The sequence below is a fragment of the Mustelus asterias genome, unplaced genomic scaffold (genome assembly GCF_964213995.1).
Source record: "Mustelus asterias unplaced genomic scaffold, sMusAst1.hap1.1 HAP1_SCAFFOLD_47, whole genome shotgun sequence".
NCBI classification, from domain to species: domain Eukaryota; kingdom Metazoa; phylum Chordata; class Chondrichthyes; order Carcharhiniformes; family Triakidae; genus Mustelus; species Mustelus asterias.
In genome coordinates this window covers 508,995-530,120 of record NW_027590122.1, presented here as the reverse complement: position 1 = coordinate 530,120, position 21,126 = coordinate 508,995, and the positions used below count along the sequence as shown (strand labels likewise).

Here is a 21,126-nt window from a genome sequence, read left to right as displayed (position 1 = left end):
CTCATGGAAATGTTTTGTCACTAAGATTGAGATAATCCAATCAGCTGTCTCTGCTGCTTTGCTCGATTCCATTAGCCTATCGGGCCAAACTGTCTCTAAACATCCCTCTTGTCTGAGCCCTGAACTCCCACTTCTCTCCATCCAGTCTCCACACACACCAGTGGGTTCATACTGCAGAGAGAGGATTTAAATTCTGCGACTGCGACAGGACCTTTAAAAATGCACTTCACTGATGGTTCACCAGTGCATTCACTCTGGTTCCACTCCACTCACCTGCTCGCAGTGCAGTAAGAGGTTCAGGTGATTGTCCGTCCTGCAGCAACAGCAGATAGTTCACACCAGGAAGAGGTCATTCACCTGCTCCATGTATTGGAAGCAATTCACTGATTCATTCATTTTGTTAACACACCAGTGAGTTTACAATTATGGAATATATTTTAAATGTTTGGATTGTGGGAAATGTTTTAAAATTTCTGTGGATCTGGTGTGCTATCAGCTGGTTCATTCACACTGGCAGCAGACCATCCAGAGTCTCTCACTGTGGGACTGGGTTCAACTGGTCATGTGAACTCAGTGTCCACCAGTGCACTCACTCTGGGAGAGGCCGTTCGCCTGCTCCATGTTTGGGAAGAGATTCACTCAGTCATCCCACCTCAATACACATCAACTTGTTCGCACTGATAAGGAATCTTTTCAAAGTTCTGACCATGAGCAGAGATTTAAATGCAAAATGTGCCTGCTGATACACAAACACATTCACAGGCTATTCATCTGCTCTGTGTGTGAGAAGAGATTCTCTCGGTTATCTTACTTTCTAACACACCAGCGAGTTCATAAGTGACTGCAGGGGCTGGATTCTGCTGTTATTGCTGCTGCTGTGAATCACATTCAGCGCTGAACTAGGTTCATTCTGATATTTGAAGTTTGTTTCTGATTATGTTAATAATCCTGTAACAGGACTGAAGTTTAATATTCTAAATAAATGTGAAATAAAACAGCTTTGTTTGAATACATAGTTGCAGATGTTTGTCTTTCCCAGCTGAGTGTTTAACATTGACTGTCTGGAGCTCAGAAAGGGCAGTATGGGGGAGGATCATACAGCAAGAACCGAACTTCAGTCTGTTCCTGCCGTAGGGTCACACTGGGAGGGACAAACAACACTTTGGTCTTCCTCATCTCTCTGACATCAAAGTGGGTTAATCCTGAGGTGTGTAAGAAATATGTCCCAACTGCTCTCTTCCATAGTCCAGAGCTCCTAGACATGGAACAGAAGGCTCTTTTATAACTATGTTTAGAGTCAGGATGAACAATTGTGAAATAAAATCTAAATACTACAGATGCTGGAAATCAGAAATAAAAACAAACCTAGAAAAACTCAGCAGGTCTGGCAGCATCTTTGCAGAAACAGAGCGAATGTTTTGGAACTGAAGAAGATTCATATTGGACTGGAAACATGGACTCTGTTTCTGCTTTTACAGATACTGTCACAGCTGCCAAGAGTTTGCAAAAATTTCGGCTTTTGAACAACGGTGAAGACTGTCAAATTAAAGATTAGTGTAAAACTAGGACCTGTTCCTGACTGAAAGTGAAACAGCAGGTTTAAATTTCCAGATGACAAATGATTGTGGTAATTACACTGTGCACACTATTTCAAGGAAGGTGTTAAGTAATTTAAAATAAGCCTGTTTAAATATATTTTCATAGAAAATAGGAGCAAGAGTAAGCCATTCTCGGCCAGTCATTATGATCATGGACAAAAGATGTATTTGTATTTGACAACATCAAGTGGCAATGGCGGTGCCATTACCCAGCATGTACCGAGAGGGTGACTACAACCTATCTTCAATACAGGCGATCATTGCGCATGCGCAGTGCGGTGGAGGCAGTAGTCGGATGGGGTGGTGTCGGTTCAGCAGGGAGAGCAGAAACTGATTGTAGACACCGGGTGAGTGAGGTTAAATGGAGACCGAGGGTCAAAAGGGAGGACTCAAACACCCGGTGTCGGAAGCGAGCTTTCATAAACATCGAATATTAGCTTCAAACCACAAATAAGACGCCCGAGGCCCTGCCTGACCGATTTTGCAGCCTCCATCTTTCGAGAACAATGGGCAGCGTGACCGCCATATTTATTGAGGGCAATGGACAGCAGGGCGGTGGCCATCTTTATAGGGGGCAATGGGCAACAGGGCGCATGTGCAGCCGCCACCTCTATCGGAGGCAATGGGCATTGATTCCAGAAGTTCGTTCCTGGCCTCCAGAATTGGTCTCTTTTCCATTAAGCCACAGAAACATTGAATTATTACACTACAGAAAATAACTAACCAGTCACGCATGTGCTGGTTCTCTACAAGGGAATCAGCTCATCCCACTACCCTGTCTTTTCACTAACAAGACCAACAGAAAATATTTCCCATCCCCAATTACCTGTGGAGAAGATTATGTTTTATCTTCTTGATCAGCTGCCGTCCATGTGGTGAAGGTGCTCCCCTTTAGGTCAGGAGTTCTTAGAATCTTAGAAACCCTACAACACAGAAAGAGGCCATTCGGCCCATCGAGTCTGCACCGACCACAATCCCACCCCGGCCCTATCCCCATATCCTTACATATTTACCCACTAATCCCTCTAACCTACGCATCCCAGGACACCAAGGGCAATTTTAGCATGGCCAATCAACCTAACCCGCACATCTTTGGACTGTGGGAGGAAACCGGAGCACCCGGAGGAAACCCACGCAGACACGAGGAGAATGTGCAAACTCCACACAGACAGTGATCCAAGCCGGGAATCGAACCCAGGTCCCTGGAGCTGTGAAGCAGCAGTGCTAACCACTGTGCTACCGTGCCGCCCTACAGGCTATTCACCCAGTGATGATGAAGGGACAGTGATACATCTCCAAATCAATAATTACAATGTGTATTTATACAGCATCGTTCATGTACTGGAACATTCTGAGGCGTTTCTCAGGTGTGTTATGAAGCAACATTTGACAGAGTCATGTGAGCAGACATGAGGGTGGATGGGTAAAGGCTTGGTTAAAGAGGTAGTTTTAATGAGTATCTTAAAGGGGGGGAAGGAAGATACAGAGGGGGAGCAGTTTAGGGGGAAATTCCAAAGATTATGGCCTTGGTAACTGGAAGTGCAGACACGTATGATGGAGTGATTAAAACTGTGAATGCTGAGGAAGCCGGAATGAAAGGAATGCAGAGATATTGGAGGGTTGTGAAGCGAGAGGAGATTACAGAGATAGGGAGGGGTGAAACCACGGAGGGACTTGAGAACAAGGATGAGAAATTTAAAATGTTGATTCATAAACAGGAGCCTTTGTAGCGCAGGGGTGGTGGGTGAACAAGATTTGGAATGAGTAAACACGTGGGCAGCAGAATTGTGATGACCTCAAGTTAATAGACAGGTTGAGTGAGGGAGACCGGCCAGGGGTGTGTTAGAATTATTAAGTCTAATGGTAACAAGCACTCAGATCCTGCATGGATCAGCTGGCCGGGGTATTCGCAGACATCATCAACCTCTCTTTACAACAATCTGAGGTCCTATCTGCTTCAAGAAGATGACCATCATCCCGGTACCAAAGAAAAGCCAAGCAGCGTGCCTTAATAACTATCGTCCGGTGGGTCTAACATCCATCATTATGAAGTGCTTCGAAAGGTTAGTCATGGCACTAATCAATTCCAGCCTTTCGGACTGCCTGGATCCAATACAGTTCGCCTACCACCCAACACGTCCACAGCAGACGCCAATTCCCTGGCCCTGTACTCAACCCTGGAACATCTAGATTACAAAGATAGCGATGTCAGACTCCTATTTATTGACTACAGCTCAGCCTTCAACATCATTATCCCCACGAAACTCATCTCCAAACTCCGTGGCCTGGGCTTGGCTCCTCCCTCTGCAACTGGATGCTGAACTTCCTAACCCACAGACCACAATCAGTAAGGATAGGTAACAACACCTCCTCCACGATCATCCTCAACACCAATGCCCCACAAGGTTGTGTTCTCAGCCCTCACTATACTCCTTATACACCTATGATTGTGTGGCCAAATTTCCCTCCAACTCGATTTTCAGGTTTGCTGGTGACACCACCGTAGTGGGTCGGATCTCCAACAACGATGAGACAGAGTACAGGAATGAGATAGAGAATCTGGTGAACTGGTGTGACAACAATAATTTCTCCCTCAATGTAAACAAAATGAAGGAGATTGTCATCGACTTAAGGAAACATAATGGAGAACGTGCCCTGTCTACATCAACGGGGATGAAGTAGAAATGGTCGAAAGCTTCAGGTTTTTAGGTGCCCAGATCATTAACAACCTGTCCTGGTCCCTCAAGCCAACACTCTAGTTAAGAAAGCCCACCAACGCCTCTACTTTCTCAGAAGACGAAGGAAAATCTCACGGGATCCAGGGTGAGGTAGCTAAATGGATACAAAATTGGCTTGATGACAGAAGCCAGAGGGTAGTTGTAGAGGGTTGTTTTTTAAACTGGAGACCTGTGACCAGCGGAGTGCCTCAGGGATCGGTGCTGGGTCCACTGTTATTTGTCATTTATATTAATGATTTGGATGAGAATTTTGGAGGCATGGTTTGTAAGTTTGCAGATGACACCAAGATTGGTGGCACAGTGGACAGTGAAGAAGGTTATCTCGGATTGCAACAGGATCTTGATCAATTAGGTCAGTGAGCTGACGAATGGCAGATGGAGTTTAATTTAGATAAATGCGACGTATTGCATTTTGGTCGATCGAACCAGGGCAGGACTTACTCAGTTAATGGTAGGCCACTGGGGAGAGTTACAGAATAAAGACATCTCGGGGTACAGGTTCACAGCTCATTGACAGTGGAGTCACAGGTGGACAGAGTGGTGAAGAAGGCATTCAGCATGCTTGGTTTCATTGGTCAGAACATTGAATACAGGAGTTGTTGAAGTTGTACAAGACATTGGTCAGGCCACACTTGGAATATTGTGTTCAGTCCTGGTCACCCTATTATAGAAAAGATATTATTAAACTAGAAAGAGTGCAGAAGACATTTACTAGGATGCTACCGGGACTTGATGGTTTGAGTTATAAGGAGAGGCTGGATAGACTGGGACTTTTTTTCTCTGGCGCGTAGAAGGCTGAGTGGTGATCTTATAGAGGTCTATAAAATGAGAGGCATAGATGAGCTAGATAGTCAATATCTTTTCCCAAAGGTAGGGGAGTCTAAAACTAGAGGGCATAGGTTTAAGGTGAGAGGAGAGAGATACAAAAAGGATCCAGAGGGGCAATGTTTTTCACGCAGAGGGTGGTGAGTGTGTGGAACAAGCTGCCAGAGGTAGTAGTAGAGGCGTGTACAATTTTGTCTTTTAAAAAACGTTTAGACAGTTACATGGGTAAGATGGGTATAGAGGGATGAGGGCCAAATGCAGACAATTGGGACGAGCTTAGGGGTTTAAAAAAAAGCGCAGCATGGACAAGTTGGGCCAAAGGGCCTGGTTCCATGCTGTAAACCTGTATGACTATGAAATTTGGCATGTTCGCTACGATTCTCACCAACCTTTACAGATGCACCATAGAAAGCATTAGCATCAGCTTGGTAGAGCTCCTGCTCTGCCCAAGACCGCAAAGGAACTACAGAAGGTCGTGAATGGAGCCCAATCCATCACGCAAACCAGCGTCCCATCCATTGACTCTGTCTACACTTCCTGCTGCCTCGCTAAAGCAGCCAGCATAATTAAGGACCGCATGCACCCCGGACATTCTCTCTCCCGTCGGGAAAAAGATACAAAAGTCTGAGGTCACGTACCAACCAACTCAAGGACAGCTTCTTCCCTGCTGCCATCAGACTTTTGAATGGACCTACCTTGCATTAAGTTGATCTTTCTCTACACCCTAGCTATGACTGTAGCATTACAGTCTTGTTTCCTTCTCTATGAACGGTATGCTTTGTCTGTATAGCATGCAGGAAACAATACTTTTCACTGTATACTAATACATGTGACAATAATAAATCAAATCAAAACAAAGGAATGAGTGACGGTTTCAGCAGCAGATGAACTGAGAGTAGACTGGAGTTGGGTGATGTTACTGAGGTGGAACTGGTCTTGGTAATGATGTGGATTTGTGGTCAGATTCTCAGGTTGGGTGAAATATTTTGCTCTGGTTGTGAACAGTCTGGCTCCGTCTCAGACAGTTTCCGAGGAGAGGGATGGAGTCAATGGGTAGAATTTGTAGCAGAGAGCGGTGACAATAACTGCAGTTTTCCCAGGATTAAAATGGAGGAAAGTTCTAGCCCAGAGCCGGAGAGATCTTTCAGGGATTCAAAGGATTCGGGAAGGGGGTGGGAAATTGGCGCTAAAACCAGTTCAATTTCACAACCTGCCTTTCTGTTTTTGTGAGTTCTCTCTCACTCCATTTTTTCTGTTTTAAATCAATTTCACAGGGCATTAGAAGGGGAAGATTTGCAGTCAGGGAAACTGAAACCAAACATCACATCAGGATCTGAATATCATCGGGTTTTTAACATGCAAGAAAACAGCAATGTTCACAGTGTAGATAAACCGTGGAAATCTGGGGACTGTGAGCAGGGATTCAGATCCCTGTCTGAGCTGGAAACTCATCAGCCCTGTCACACTGGGGAGAGGCCATTCACCTGCCCTGAGTGTGGGAAGGGATTCACTTGGTCATCCAACCTGTTGAGGCACCAGCGTGTTCATAATGGGCAGAAGCCATTCACCTGTCCCGAGTGTGGGAAGGGATTCACTCGATCATCTGGGCTGCAACAACACCACCGAGTTCACACTGGGGAGAGGCCATTCACCTGCTCCAAGTGTGGGAAGGGATTTACTGATTCATCCACTCTGCTGAAACATCAGCAAGTTCACACTGATGAGAGACCATTTAAATGCCTGGACTGTGGGAAGTGCTATAAAAGTTCTCAGAACCTAATGCGACATCAGCTTGTTCACACTGACGAGAGACCCTTCAGATGCTCTCACTGTGAGACTGGGTTCAGACAATCATCTGAACTCGCTGCACATCAGCGAATTCACACTGGGGAGAAGCCGTTCATCTGTTTCAAATGTGGGAAGAGATTCACTCGATCATCAGGGCTTCTACAACACCGAGTTCACACAGAGGAGAGAACATTCACCTGCTCCAAATGTGGGAAGGGATTCAGCGATTCGTCCACTCTGCTGAAACACCAGCAAGTTCACACTGACGAGAGACCTTTTAAATGTGCTGACTGTGAGAAATGCTATAAAGGTTCTGTGGACCTGATGCGCCATCAGCTTGTTCACACTGACGAGAGACCGTTCAGGTGCTCTCACTGCGGGACTGGGTTTAGACAATTATGTCAACTGACTGCACACCAGCGGGTTCACACTGGGGAGAAGCCATTCATCTGTTTGCAGTGTGAGAAAGGATTCACTCAATCAGCCACCCTGCAGAGACACCAGCGAATTCACACTGGGGAGAGACCATTCACCTGCTTCGTGTGTGGGAAGAGATTCACTCGCTCATCCACCCTGATGAGCCACCAGCGAGTTCACAAATAATCAGTGACTGGATTTTACTGTAAATCACATCCAGGAATGAATTATGTTCATTGACGTCCATTTTTTTAAACTGGTGAAGTGAGTGGTAATTACAAAAGGAGACAGAATGGCTGTGTGAATTTAAACTGTGAGGATTTTTTATGCATTTGTGGGACATGGGCGTCACTGCACGGCCAGCATTTATTGCCCATCCCTAGTTACCATCGAACTGAGTGGCTCACTGGGCCATTTCAGAGGGCAGTTGACAGTCAGTCACATTGCTATGGCTCTGGAGTCACATGTAGGCCAGACCAGGTAAGGACAGCAGATTTCCTTCCCCAAACGGACATTCATGGGGTGGCACAATGGTTAACACTGTTGCCTCACAGCGCCAGGGACCCGGGTTCGATTCCCGGCTTGGGTCACTGTCTGTGTGGAGTTTGCATGTTCTCTGCGTGGGTTTCCTCCGGGTGCTCCGGTTTCCTCCCACAGTCTGAAAGACATGCTGGTTCGGTGCATTGACTCGAACAAATGCCGGAGTATGGCAACCAGGGGAATTTCACAGTAACTTCACTGCACTGTTAATGTAAGCCTACTTGTGACTAATAAATAAACTTTACTTTTTACTTTACTGAACCAAATGGTTTTTTTCTGACAATTGACAATGGTTTCATGGTCAGCAGTAGATTCTTAATTCTGATTTTTTTTTATTGAATTCAATTATTTTTATTGAATTAAATGTACGAGGCAAGTTTTTTTTTACAAAGAGTGGCAGGTGCCTGGAACTCGCTGCCGGGAGAGGTAGTGGAAGCAGATATGATAGTGACTTTTAAGGGACACTGGACAAATGCATGAATAAGATGGGAATAGAGGGATATGGTCCCCGGAGGCCTGTTTAGTTCAGACGGGCAGCATAATCAGTGCAGGCTTGGAGGGCCAAAGAGCCTGTTCCTGTGCTATAATTTTCTTTTTTCTTGTTCTTTGTTCAAATTACACCACTTGCTGTGGTGGGATTTGAACCCGGTCCCCAGAACATTAGCTAAGTTTATGGATTAAGTCTAGGGATAATACCATTGGGCCATCACCTCTCATCTGGAACAAAACTGTTTTCACTACTAAGGCTCTGCTGTGATGTAATAGTCTCTATGACATCATCGCAGCAGGACTGGATGACATCATCAGAGACCATTGTTTCTGAATGATCCACATCAATAACAACAGGAAATACTCATCAAGCTGAGCACATTATCTAGGCTGACACTGCAGTCTGACATTGAGGGACTGCTGCACTCTGACACACACTGTCCTTCACATGGAGCTTGTGGAGCTCTGGCCACAACCTTCCAATCCTTATAGAGTCGTAGTGACAAAGGACAGAGAATGTAAATGTTACATCCCTGTTCAAAAACACAGCAATTACAGAACAATCATCTTAACATCAGCGGTGGGGAAAAGCCAATAATCTGGGACACAATCAACTGACACTTGGAAAAGTATGGATTATAATTTCCAGTATTTTCTGTTTTTAAATACTGAAAACTTCCCTAGATCTCAAGGCTGGGAGAGACATTCTAGAAAGTATAGGGAGCTGGGACTTGTCCATGATAAGAAACAATACTTTTCATTTTATGCTAATACAATAATAAGTCAAATTTAAAAAAAATGAGTGTAACTGAAGGTCTGAGACTGAAATAATCTGGAGTTAAAAGGAGAAAAGAACCAAAAAACAGAAGTCAGTAACAAGACATCAATTAATCTCTTATCCTGGAGAAATCAAGGATTTAACACACCGTGTGTTTGGAACAAAGCTGATTTATTTAACAGATTTCAGAATATTAAATTCCAGGTCAGTTAGAGATTAACATCAGAAGAAATAAATGTTAATTGTCTGATTGAAGATGGTCGAGAGGAGATTAATACAGGTATTCAAGATCCTGAGGAATTGGGCAGGTGAAATAGTGAGAAAATGTTCCCACCAAGAGAACATCAAGAACTAGAGGGCACAGACCTACGTTAATGGGGAAAACAGAGTCAAAGTGATGCAAGGAAAATTATTTTCACCTCGTGAGTGGTTGGAGTCTGGAATAAACTTCCTGTGAGAGCAGTGGAGGCAGGTTTGATCAAGGTACTCAAAAGAGAATTGGATTGTTATCTGAAAAGAAAGAGTGTGCAAGGTTACAGAAGTATGGCAGGGGAATGGGATAAGGCTCTTTCAGTGAGCCAGTGCAGACTTGGTGGGCTGAATGGCCTCTTTCTGTACTGTGAAGAATCGGTGACGAGAGTTCCTGAATGATGGGGAAAGATCACAGACAGTGGTTCTTAAAGGGAAATGGCAACCCCAAAAACACAATCAGCTCTCGATCGAGAATATTAAACTCCAGCCCAGCTACAGGGATTATTATCAGCAGAAACAAACCTCAAATGTCAGAATGAATGTGGCTCACTCCTGGATGTGATTAACAGCAGCAGGTACAGCAGAATCCACTCCCTGCATTCACTCGTGAAGTCGCTGGTGTGTCACCAGGTGGGAGGAGGTAGTGAATCCCTTCCCACACTCTGAGCAGGTGAATGGTCTCTCCCCAGTGTGAAGTCGCTGATGTGCTTTGAGGCTGGATGAATGTCTGAAGCTCTTTCCACAGTCAGTGCAGCTGAATGGCCTCTCCTCAGTGTGAACTCGCTGGTGTGTCACAAGGTTGGATGAATTAATGAATCGCTTCCCACACACGGAGCAGGTGAACGGCCTCTCTCCAGTGTGAACTCTCCTGTGTAATTGTAGGTTATACATCTGGACGAATCCCTTCCCACACACTGAGCAAGTGTATGGTCTCTCTCCAGTGTGAACTCGCTGGTGTAATGTTAGGCAGGATGATTGAGTAAATTCCTTCCAACACACGGGACACGTGAAGGGTCTCTCCCCTGTGTGGGTGCGTCGATGAGTTTCCAGTTTGGATGGGCAAGTGAATGCTTTCCCACAGTCTCCACATATCCACGGTTTCTCTATGATGTCAGTATCATCATGTCTCTCCATATTGAGTGATTAGTTGAAGCCTCGTCCACACACAGAACACATGCACAGATTCACATTGCTATGAATGGTGTGATGTTTTCTCAGGCTGTGTAACTGGTTAAAGCTCTTTCCACAGTCAGTTCACTGGAAAACTCTCACTCGGGTGTGTGTCTGTCTCAGTGCTTTTCCAGTCACACTGATGTTTGAAATCTTTTCCCGCATTCCACATTCAAAGGCTGATCGTGTTCAGGTGCTGGTGAATTGAGCGACTGTTAAATCTTGATTCAATTTTTCTGACTGTAAATCTTCCCCATCAAATATCCTGCAAAAGAAGAAGTTTACAAAACTACTGTCAGTCCAGGATAGAAATTCTGATCAGACAAGTCTAATTTCTAAGGAACAACTTTTCTGCTCTTGTTCCCCAAAACAGTAAATCTGTCCCATACACTCTCCCTCTTCCCTGAGCAGAGGGCGGCATGGTGGCGCAGTGGTTAGCCCTGTGCCTCACAGCCCCAGTGACCCGATTTGATTCCCAGCTTGGGTCACTGTCTGTGTGGAGTTTGCATGTTCTCCCGTGTCTGCATGGGTTTCCTGCAGGTGCTCTGGTTTCCTCCCACAGTCCAAACATGTGCGGGTTAGATAGATTGGCTATGCTAAATTACCCCTGAGTATCAGGGGGGCTAGCTAGGATAAATGCATGTGGTAATGGGGATAGGGCCTGGGTCGGATTGTGGTCAGTGCAGACTCAATGGGCCAAATGGCCTCCCTCTGCACTGTAGAATTCTATGAGATCCAAATGAAATGCGTATTTTTCATGCATCCTTACAACTAATTTGTACAAATCACTCCAAGGCCTGTTCCTATCTCTGGAATCACCTCTAACACTGTGCTGATTCTGGTTTCCTGCACATTCCCTATTTTAATCACTCCACCATTAGTGACTAGACCTTCAGTGCACAAGGATGACTTCTCAAAGAATTCCTACAGTGCAGAAGGAAACCATTTAGCCCATCAAGTCTACACTGACTCTGAATATTTTACCCCTGATCTGTACCCCACTAATCCCCCTTACCCGCACATCTTTGGACACGAAGGGGCAATATAGCATGGCCAATTCCCCTAAACGTCACATCTTTGGGCGGTGGGAGGAAACCGGAGCACCCAGAGGAAACCCACAGTCACAGGGATAACGTGCAAACTCCGCACAGACAGTGACCCAAGGCTGGGATCGAACCTGGGTCCCTGGAGCTGTGAGGCAGCAGTGCTAACCACCCTGATATTAATGGTGTTATATAAATAGAAGTTGTTGTTGGCTGTAACCCTAACTTCCGGTTTTACAACAACACATCGATTTTGTTATGAAATCAAACTCTGATTTTTTTTGTTCCCGTGGGTTATTCATTTGGTTTCACCCTCAACAAATACGGTGGCTGCGCATGCGTTGTTCCAATTTACCTCAATAAAGATGGCGGATGCGCATGCGCTTTGCAGTACACGGACCTTGATAAAGATGGCGGATTTGAACTCCGGCCTGAAACCATCAGAAGGTCTGAGGAATTTGCTTCGCAAATTGAGGGACTGTGGCCGACACCGGGTGTTTATAAAGCCTCACCATCCACCCGCAAACTCCATTTATGTTTCCGGTTTTATTTCAGGCTCTGGATCTGCACTCGGTCTTTGTAAAAATCTCCATTTAAAACCCGCTCGCTCGAGCTCCTTACCGTCTGCCGCAGGCACTGCGCATGCTCCAGCTCCCAAACCAGGATGGGGCCGTTAACCTGGGCCTGTTCCCGGGAGGGAGAAGCCCCGCAGCTGCAAACCAGGGAGCTGACAATGATTCTGAAGGGTTTGCGGATCCTCCCCAATCTCCAACCGCCGGCTCCAGCGCTTCACCCGGTGCTCCAGCCGCGCCCCTCATTCACACTGATTGGTTGGAGGACCAGCCGCTCCCGCTCGGTCCTCCAGCACCGCCCTCTCGTCCTATTGGTCCGGAGCTGCCGTCAATCAGTGCCCGGGCATTGTGATGTGGAGCATGCGCAGTGTCATTGCTGTCCTTGGCGCTTGTTTGTCCCGGAGAAGCGGAGTCAGCGTTAGGCGGTGGCTGGGAGGATTTGGAAACACTTTGTGGATCCGCAAACCCTTCAGAATCATTGTCAGCTCCCTGGTTTGCAGCTGCGGGGCTTCTCCCTCCCTCCCTCCCGGGAACAGGCCCAGGTTAACGGCCCCATCCTGGCTCAGCCACTGGAGGATGGTTCACATCAGAGGATGGGGGAGGGGGACAATAAATAAGAGGTTACACTTTGGCCTCAAATCAATGAGGACTCTGATCTCTGGGAAGGAAGGAAACCCTGGGAGGTGGGCGGGGAGGATTCACAAACACCCGCTGGAGGCCCCAACACCCCCAATAAGACCCATTGGTTTTATTGTCAGTCTGCAGACAGGAGCTGGAGAACTGAACCCATGATGTGGAGATGCTGGCGTTGGACTGGGGTAAACACAGTAAGAGTTTTAACAACACCAGGTTAAAGTCCAACAGGTTTATTTGGTAGCAAAAGCCACAAGCTTTCGGAGCCTTAAGCTCCTTGCTGTGAAGTAGCTGAAGGCTCCGAGAACTGAACCCAGACAGAGGAGAGGGAGGGAGAAAACTGGGAGTGGAGGAAAGAGATGGTGGAGATGGTGAGCTGGGTTTGGATTTCAGCCCAGGGAGGAGGGAGTGTGTGTGGGACCGGGATTTACAGATTTGGGGGAACAAGAGAGGAAAAAATGTTCCAGAGAAACGAGAATTGTCTGTTCTGAATTTCTATCTGGATTGACAGTGATGACTTTTGTAAATTACTTTTACAGGTGAGGTGAGGAAACATCACATCAAAATCAGACAGAGTCTCGATTCATTCGGACCTGAATATCCTCAGACTTTGAACGTGGAAGGAGAAATGTTTGTCTGTTCTGCCTGGAAGAGAAAATTTCAAACATCAGTGTGACTGGAAAAGCCAAGACACACACACATACCCGAGTGAGTGTGTTCCAGTGAACTAACTGTGGAAAGAGCTTTATCCAGTTACGCAGCCTGAAAAAACATCACAGCATTCACAGCGAGGAGAAACGATACACGATTTCTGTGTGTGGACAAGGCTTCAACTGATGATCCAACCTGGAGAAACATAAGGACACCAGCACCATGGAGAAACCGTGGAAATGTGGGGACTGTGGGAAAGGATTCAGTTACCCTTCCCTGCTGGAAAACCATCGGCGCAGTCACACTGGTGAGAGACCGTTCACCTGTTCTGTCTGTGGGGAGGGATTCATTCAGTCATCTGGCCTTTGGTCTCACCAGAGAATTCACACTGAGGAAAAGCCATTCACCTGCACCTCCTGTGGGAAGAGGTTCAGGCATTCCTCAGCACTCACTGTGCACCAACGCAGTCACACCGGGGAGAGACCATTCATCTGCTCCGTGTGTGGGAAGGGATTCACTCAGTCATTCCACCTGCTGTCACACCAGCGAGTTCATACTGGGGAGAGGCCGTTCACCTGCTCCGACTGTGGGAAGGGATTCACTGGGTCATCCCACTTACTGTCACACCAGCGAGTTCATATTGAGGAGAAGCCATTCAGCTGCACTGACTGTGGACGGAGTTTCAGACAGGCATCCTCCCTCATTGCACACCAGCGAATTCACACTGGGGAGAGACCGTTTACTTGCTTTGTGTGTGGAAAGGGATTCACAGTTTTACCCACACTGCTGAGACACCAGAAAATTCACACTGAAGAGAAGCCATTCAGCTGCACTGACTGTGGAAAGAATTTCAGGCAGTCATCCAACCTCACTGCTCACCGACGCACTCACACTGCAGAGAGACCATTCACATGCTCCGTGTGTGGGAAGGGATTCAATTGGCCATCCAACCTCTCTGCTCACCAGCGAGTTCACACAGGGGAGAGGCCATTCACTTGCTCCGTGTGTGGGAAAGGATTCGCAAAGTCTTTCAACCTGCTGGCTCACCAATGCACTCACACTAAGAGGCCATTCAACTGCTCTGTGTGTGGGAAGGGATTCACTCAGTCACAATGGCTCCTGAGACATCAACAAGTTCACAAGTGACTGCAGGGGTTGGATTTTGCTGTTTTTGCTGCTGTTCAGTATTGACAGTCTGACAATATTTTATTTCTGCTGATGTTAACAAACCCTATAACTAGCTGGAATTTAATATTCTGGGATATTCAGGGCGGCATGGTAGCACAGTGGTTAGCACTGCTGCTTCACAGCTCCAGGGTCCTGGGTTCGATTCCTGGCTCGGGTCACTGTCTGTGTGGAGTTTGCACATTCTCCTCGTGTCTGCGTGGGTTTCCTCCGGGTGCTCCGGTTTCCTCCCACAGTCCAAAGATGTGCGGGTTAGGTTGATTGGCCAGGTTAAAAATTGCCCCTTAAGAGTCCTGAGATGCATAGGTTAGAGGGATTAGCGGGTAAATATGTGGGGGTAGGGCCTGGGTGGGATTGTGGTCGGTGCAGACTCGATGGGCCGAATGGCCTCCTTCTGCACTGTAGGGTTTCTATGATTTCTATGATTTCTATGAAATGTCACTTTTTAAAAGCAACACCTGTGATCTTCCCCCTTAATTGAAGAACTCTCAACAGGAACCTGTTTAGAATAAAATTAAGAACTTTTGTTTCAATTCTAATTTGATCTTTGGGGCAAAATCTACAATTCATTCTCTGAAAGATCCATCTGCAGGGCACAAAGTATTTATTTTCAATGCTTGTATTGAGATTTTCTGGAAAGCTGCTCTTCGATTTTTAAGGGCTATTTTTTGGTTTCCAGGGGATCGTTTTCCATTCTCAGTAACTCCTTTATGAGTGATGTAGTCACGTAGTAACATTACCTTTTGTGTTTCTGTTAGTTTACTTCTTCAGATAAGGTAACACAAATACTGAAGACTGTGTATATATTAAATCTTTTAAATTGGAATCTATGAATGATATTTTTTGTGAATTTATTTTTAAAATACTCCCATACTCTCTTTCCAAAATGAGAATTCTAACTATTTGACACAAGGTAACGGAATCAGATGTTTACTGGTTCAGACGGTGGAGCAGGAAAAAACTCTCCCGATTCTGATCTTCATTGTGTGTGGATTTACATTGATAACCCATCAATAACCTCACTACACCAGCTGAGATCAGCTCTGACCGGGGATTCTGTATGTTGTCTGTGAACGTTAAACTGCAAATAAAAGCAGTTTAGAATATGAACCTGGATGAATGGATTTCAATTTCTAATGTGATGACCCAAGTGATTGGTAAGTATGTTCACAATATCTGGTTACTCAAATTCCTGAGTTGTACACCCCACCTTCTGAGATATATAAAAATAATCAAGACTTGTTCAGCAGAATGGGGAAAGCTCTGCCGATGGTTGGATCATTCCTTTTGAGGCTCTCACTGCTATGAAACTAGTTCTGTAGCAGGAAGACACAACTCCTCCACACGTCACCGATAGGCTGCTGAGTCAGTGAACTTCTTTTCTCAAAATAGGTGGCAAAGCTGTTCCTCCAGTTTGAGACTCTGTCTCTGCAGATGTAGCAACACCGGGAGAGACAGAATCTGTGATTGGAGGAGATGGTCCTCACAGTTTCTGTCTCTCCCATGTACAGGATGATTTATTTTCTTCCAGTAGTTCCTCCCAAGACAGAATTTCTGCGGGCCTTTTGGCAAGTCATGTTGCAGCTTTATAGAACCTCAGTTAGGCCGCACTTGGAATCTAGTGTCCAATTCTGGTCGCCGCACTACCAGAAAGATGTGGAGGCTTTGGAGAGGGTGGAGAGGGTACAGAAAAGATCTACCAGGATGTTGCCTGGCATGGAGGGCATTAGCTATGAGGAGAGGTTGGAGAAACTTGGCTTGTTCTCACTGGAACGACGCAGGTTGAGGGCGATCTGACAAAGTCTACAAGATTGTGAGGGGCTTGGGCAGAGTGGATAGAAGCTTTTTCCCAGAGTAGAAGAATCAATTACTCGGGGGCTTAGGTTTAAGGTGCGAGGGGCAAAGTTTAAAGGAGATGTACGAGGCAGATCTTTTACCCAGAGGGTGGTGGGTGCCTGGAACTCGCTGCCGGGGGAGGTAGTGGAAGCAGATACAATAGTGACTTTTAAGGGGCGTCTTGACAAATACATGAATAGGATGGGAATGGAGGGATATGGTCCCCAGAAGGGTAGGGGGTTTCAGTTCAGTTAGGCAGCGTGGTTGGTGCAGGCTTGGAGGGTCGAAGGGATGTTCCTGTGCTGTAATTTTCTTTGTTTTCTTTTGAGGGTGAATTCACCATCCACAGCCGTTCATTTTGAACCCTGGTTTGAAATATTCTCACTCTGGGTTTAAGGCTTCCTGGCGTAATACACACATTTAGATCTTACCACCAACCACCAATTCATATCCTCATCCGAGTCCCAGATTTAAATGTGGTTGTCCAAACTAGAAAACATATATAATTTGACTCTTTTTAAACCTGATTCACCACAGGTGAATCAGGTTTAAAACTAACTACAAGAGATTGTGTTTGGGACCAGTTGTTCCATTAAAGTCTGTGTTGTTCTCAATGATGACAGTTTTAACCTCTCCATAACCTGTCATAACCCTTCTGCCCTCCAGGGGGCTCTGTTTTTCTGATGGTGACATTCCCTGTTTACCCAGTCAGCCCTTGAATTGTTTGTGAATCCAGTCACATGTCGGTTAGACTGGATCAGGACGGCAGATTTCCTTCCTTAAAGGGCATTACAGAACCAGATGTGTTTTTACAACAATTAATTCATGCTCATCAATATTTTTGTTGAAACGTGGTGGGATTCAAACCCAGGTCCCAAAATCATTATAATAAATAGAGAAAATGCTGGATAAACTCAGCAGGTCGGTTCTTTTCAGAACTCCAGCATCTGCTGGATTTTGCTTTACTTCCAAATCATTCCCCTGGATTACTCCTGCTCTGGCTCTAATTCCAGTCAGCTCAGACAACAAAAACAGGTTTCACAAAATCACAAACATTTAAAAAAGGAGGTAGACAAAAGGCAGGTAACTATAGGCTGGTTAGCTTAACTTCTGTAGGAGGGAAAATGCTTGGATCTATCATCAGGGAAGAAATAGCGAGACATCTGGATATAAATTGTCCCATTGGTAAGACGCAGCATGGGTTCATGAAGGGCAGGTCATGTTTGACTAATTTGGTGGAATTCATTGAGAACATTACATGTGCAGTGGACAATGGGGAACTTGTGGATGTGGTGTATCTGGATTTCCAGAAGGCATTTGACAAGGTGCCGCACCAAAGACTGCTGCATAAGATAAACATGCACAGTTGTACGGGTAATGTATTAGCATGGATAGAGGATTGGTTAACTAACAGAAAGCAAAGAGTGGGGGTAAATGGGTGTTTTTCTGGTTGGCGATCAGTGACTAGTGGTTTGCCTCAGGGATCAGTGTTGGGACCGCAATTGTTCACGATTTACATCGATGATTTGGAGGTGGGGACCAAGAGTAGTGTGTCAAAATTCGCAGATGACACTAAGAGCAAAGTGTGCAGAGGACGCTGAAAGTCTGCAAAGGGATATAGATAATTTAAGTGAGTGGGCGAGGGTCTGGCAGATGGAGTACAATGTTGGTAATTGTGAGGTCATCCATTTTGGTAGGAATAACAGCAAAATGGACTATTATTTAAATGGTAAAAAATTGCAGCATGCTGCTGTGCAGAGGGACCTGGGTGTCCTTGTGCAGGAATCTCAAAGAGTTGGTTTGCAGGTGCAACAGGTAATTAAGAAGGCAAATGGAATTTTGTCCTTCATTGCTAGAGGGATGGAGTTTAAAAACAGCAAGATTCATCCGTTGTGGGAGAAAACCAGAGCACCTGGAGGAAACCCACACAGACATGGAGGAAAGCTGCTGGATTATCATAAAAACCCAAGGGGTATGCTGATGTCTGTCAAGAAAGGAAATCTGGCACCTGGTCTAGAGTGGAGACAGAGAGAAGTAGAAGGGGCCGGGGTGAAGGAGAGGGATTTTATACATCTAGAACTCAATGAGAACTTTGACAGAATCTCCCAAATCCTCAACCTCCACCACCTAGAAGGACCGAGGTAGTAGGTAGATGTGAACGCCATCACCTCCAAGATCCCTCCCCCGCCCAACTCACACACAATCCTGACTTGTCTGACATCCAGTACTAAAAGAACTGAAACTTCTTTCATAAACACTGGGAAGACTGAACCCATTGTCTTCAGTCCCCACTACAAACTCCACTCCCTCGCCAGCAACTCTATCTTCCTGGTAACTGTCTGAGGCTGAACCATGGTGAAATATTTCACCCCAAGATGAGCTTCCAACCACATTGCCACATCATCATCAAAACCGCCTATTCCCATCTCCGTGATATTGCCCGACTCCACCCCAGTCTCACTTCATCTGGAACTCTCATCCATTCCAATGTGACGTGGAACTCAAGGGAATGGAACTGACCAAATTGCTCCACAGAGAGTTCAGTAAGTCTCACAACACCAGGTTAAAGTCCAACAGGTTTATTTGGAATCATGAGCTTTTGGAGCACTGCTCCTTCCTCAGGTCACTCACCTGATGGACTTTAACCTGGTGTTGTGAGACTTCTTACTATGCCCAACTCAGTCCAATGCCGGCATCTCCACATCATGGCTACCACGCAGAGTTAGCATGGATTTAAGTTGCCAAATGCATTTCCTTCTATGTTGTAATCTCTGCATCACTGGAAATTGATAAAGCAGCCACACTGCTGTATATTTCAAGACAAAAAATATGGGATCATAAATAACATATCTCTCTCCCATACAAATTTACTGTTGATTTAAATGTTAGCCCTCTTCTGGGAAAACTGAATTGTGAACATTGGGTAAGAGGCTACCCTATTAGCCAGATAAACTGAGGGAACTAAAAGATGTCAATGTCTTTGAGAGAGAAACAAAAATATACCTGGGCCTAGTCCTGTTCCTGAATCCGGTCTTCATCTGTAACCTTTCCAGAGTCTGCAGCCTCCCTGGATTCACTTCCTTTCCCTTCAGTTGCTGCAAGTCCCCAATTTCCCCCAGAATGAGAAAAGAAATGGAAAGGGGGAAACATTGATTTCCTCCCAGATGTTGCCCAGAGGAGGGAGTTTGGACAACTTCCGCATTGTGACATCATAATAGAGTTCTGCCTAAATCAGCCAATAGGAATCATTCTGCTCCGCGATGACGTCTCTGGGTTCCAGTGCGCAGGCCCGGGCGCGCGGACCCGGGAGCCCCGCCCCCACCCATTTTTCCCCCTCCCCCTCCACTTCTTCCAGCCACGGTTTCCAATCAACCGGCTGACGGCTCCGACCAGAGCGAGAAGCCGCGTCGTGATCGCCCCCTCCCTCGGCCCGGGACTGCGCATGTCCAAGGGAGAGGGGAAGATGCGCATGTGCGGGGGGAGCCAACCATTTGACCTGTATGCTGAGGTGTTGGCCAATGGAACGTTGGAGGACCGGAAGTTCTCTGGTCCTCCAGCCAATCAGAGCTCCCCCATTGTCTGAATGCGGAAGTGGACAATGAGCTTGTTCGGCTGCTCATTCCTGATGTGGAGATGCCGGCGTTGGACTGGGGTAAACACAGTAAGAAGTTTAACAACACCAGGTTAAAGTCCAACAGGTTTATTTGGTAGCAAAAGCCACACAAGCTTTCGAGGCTCTGAGCCCCTTCTTCAGGTGAGTGGGAATTCTGTTCACAAACAGAACTTATAAGACACAGACTCAATTTACATGAATAATGGTTGGAATGCGAATACTTAAAACTAATCCAGTCTTTAAGAAACAAAACAATGGGAGTGGAGAGAGCATCAAGACAGGCTAAAAAGATGTGTATTGTCTCCAGACAAGACAGCCAGTGAAACTCTGCAGGTCCACGCAACTGTGGGAGTTACAAATAGTGTGACATAAATTCTGATTCTAGGATCGCATGATAAAGACTCAGGAGGAAAAAAGCAGAAATATTTATGTGAAATAGTGTGACATAAACCCAATATCCCGGTTGAGGCCGTCCTTGTGTGTGCGGAACCTGGCTATCAGTTTCTGCTCCGCGACTCTGCGCTGTCGTGTGTCGCGAAGGCCGCCTTGGAGAACGCTTACCCGAATATCAGAGGCCGAATGCCCGTGACCGCTGAAGTGCTCCCCAACAGGAAGAGAACAGTCTTGCCTGGTGATTGTCGAGCGGTGTTCATTCATCCGTTGTCGCAGCGTCTGCATAGTTTCCCCAATGTACCATGCCTCGGGACATCCTTTCTTGCAGCGTATCAGGTAGACAACGTTGGCCGAGTTGCAAGCGTATGTACCGTGTACCTGGTGGATGGTGTTCTCACGTGAGATGATGGCATCTGTGTCGATGATCCGGCACGTCTTGCAGAGGTTGCTGTGGCAGGGTTGTGTGGTGTCTTGGTCACTGTTCTCCTGAAGGCTGGGTAGTTTGCTGCGGACAATGGTCTGTTTGAGGTTGTGCGGTTGTTTGAAGGCAAGAAGTGGGGGTGTGGGGATGGCCTTGGCGAGATGTTCGTCTTCATCAATGACAT

General features: G+C 46.2%; 4 protein-coding genes across 4 annotated transcripts in view; 1 reads left to right on the top strand and 3 right to left on the bottom strand.

The window, feature by feature from the left end:
• The window catches only part of LOC144483162 (uncharacterized), a 187,030-nt gene extending 174,634 nt beyond the window's left edge, over window positions 1-12,396 (bottom strand). The window contains exons 1-2 of the mRNA XM_078201960.1: window positions 12,151-12,396; window positions 10,766-10,860 (exon numbers count right to left, since the gene is read on the bottom strand). The gene's annotated coding sequence lies outside the window, so the exon portion shown is untranslated. The remainder of the gene's footprint in view (window positions 1-10,765; window positions 10,861-12,150) is intronic.
• The window catches only part of LOC144483150 (uncharacterized), a 113,574-nt gene extending 93,861 nt beyond the window's left edge, over window positions 1-19,713 (bottom strand). The window contains exon 1 of the mRNA XM_078201942.1: window positions 19,519-19,713. The gene's annotated coding sequence lies outside the window, so the exon portion shown is untranslated. The remainder of the gene's footprint in view (window positions 1-19,518) is intronic.
• The window catches only part of LOC144483170 (uncharacterized), a 169,717-nt gene that overhangs the window by 125,675 nt on the left and 22,916 nt on the right, over window positions 1-21,126 (bottom strand). Inside the window, 2 exon segments of the mRNA XM_078201966.1 lie at window positions 274-313; window positions 10,030-10,553. Of these exon segments, the coding sequence (XP_078058092.1) occupies window positions 274-313; window positions 10,030-10,553 (564 nt within the window).
• Window positions 12,831-15,268, top strand: LOC144483151 (uncharacterized). Its single transcript, XM_078201946.1, has 2 exons — window positions 12,831-13,028; window positions 13,383-15,268. The coding sequence occupies exon 2, from the start codon at window positions 13,717-13,719 to the stop codon at window positions 14,638-14,640; it is 924 nt and encodes a 307-aa protein (XP_078058072.1). The 5' UTR covers window positions 12,831-13,028; window positions 13,383-13,716; the 3' UTR covers window positions 14,641-15,268.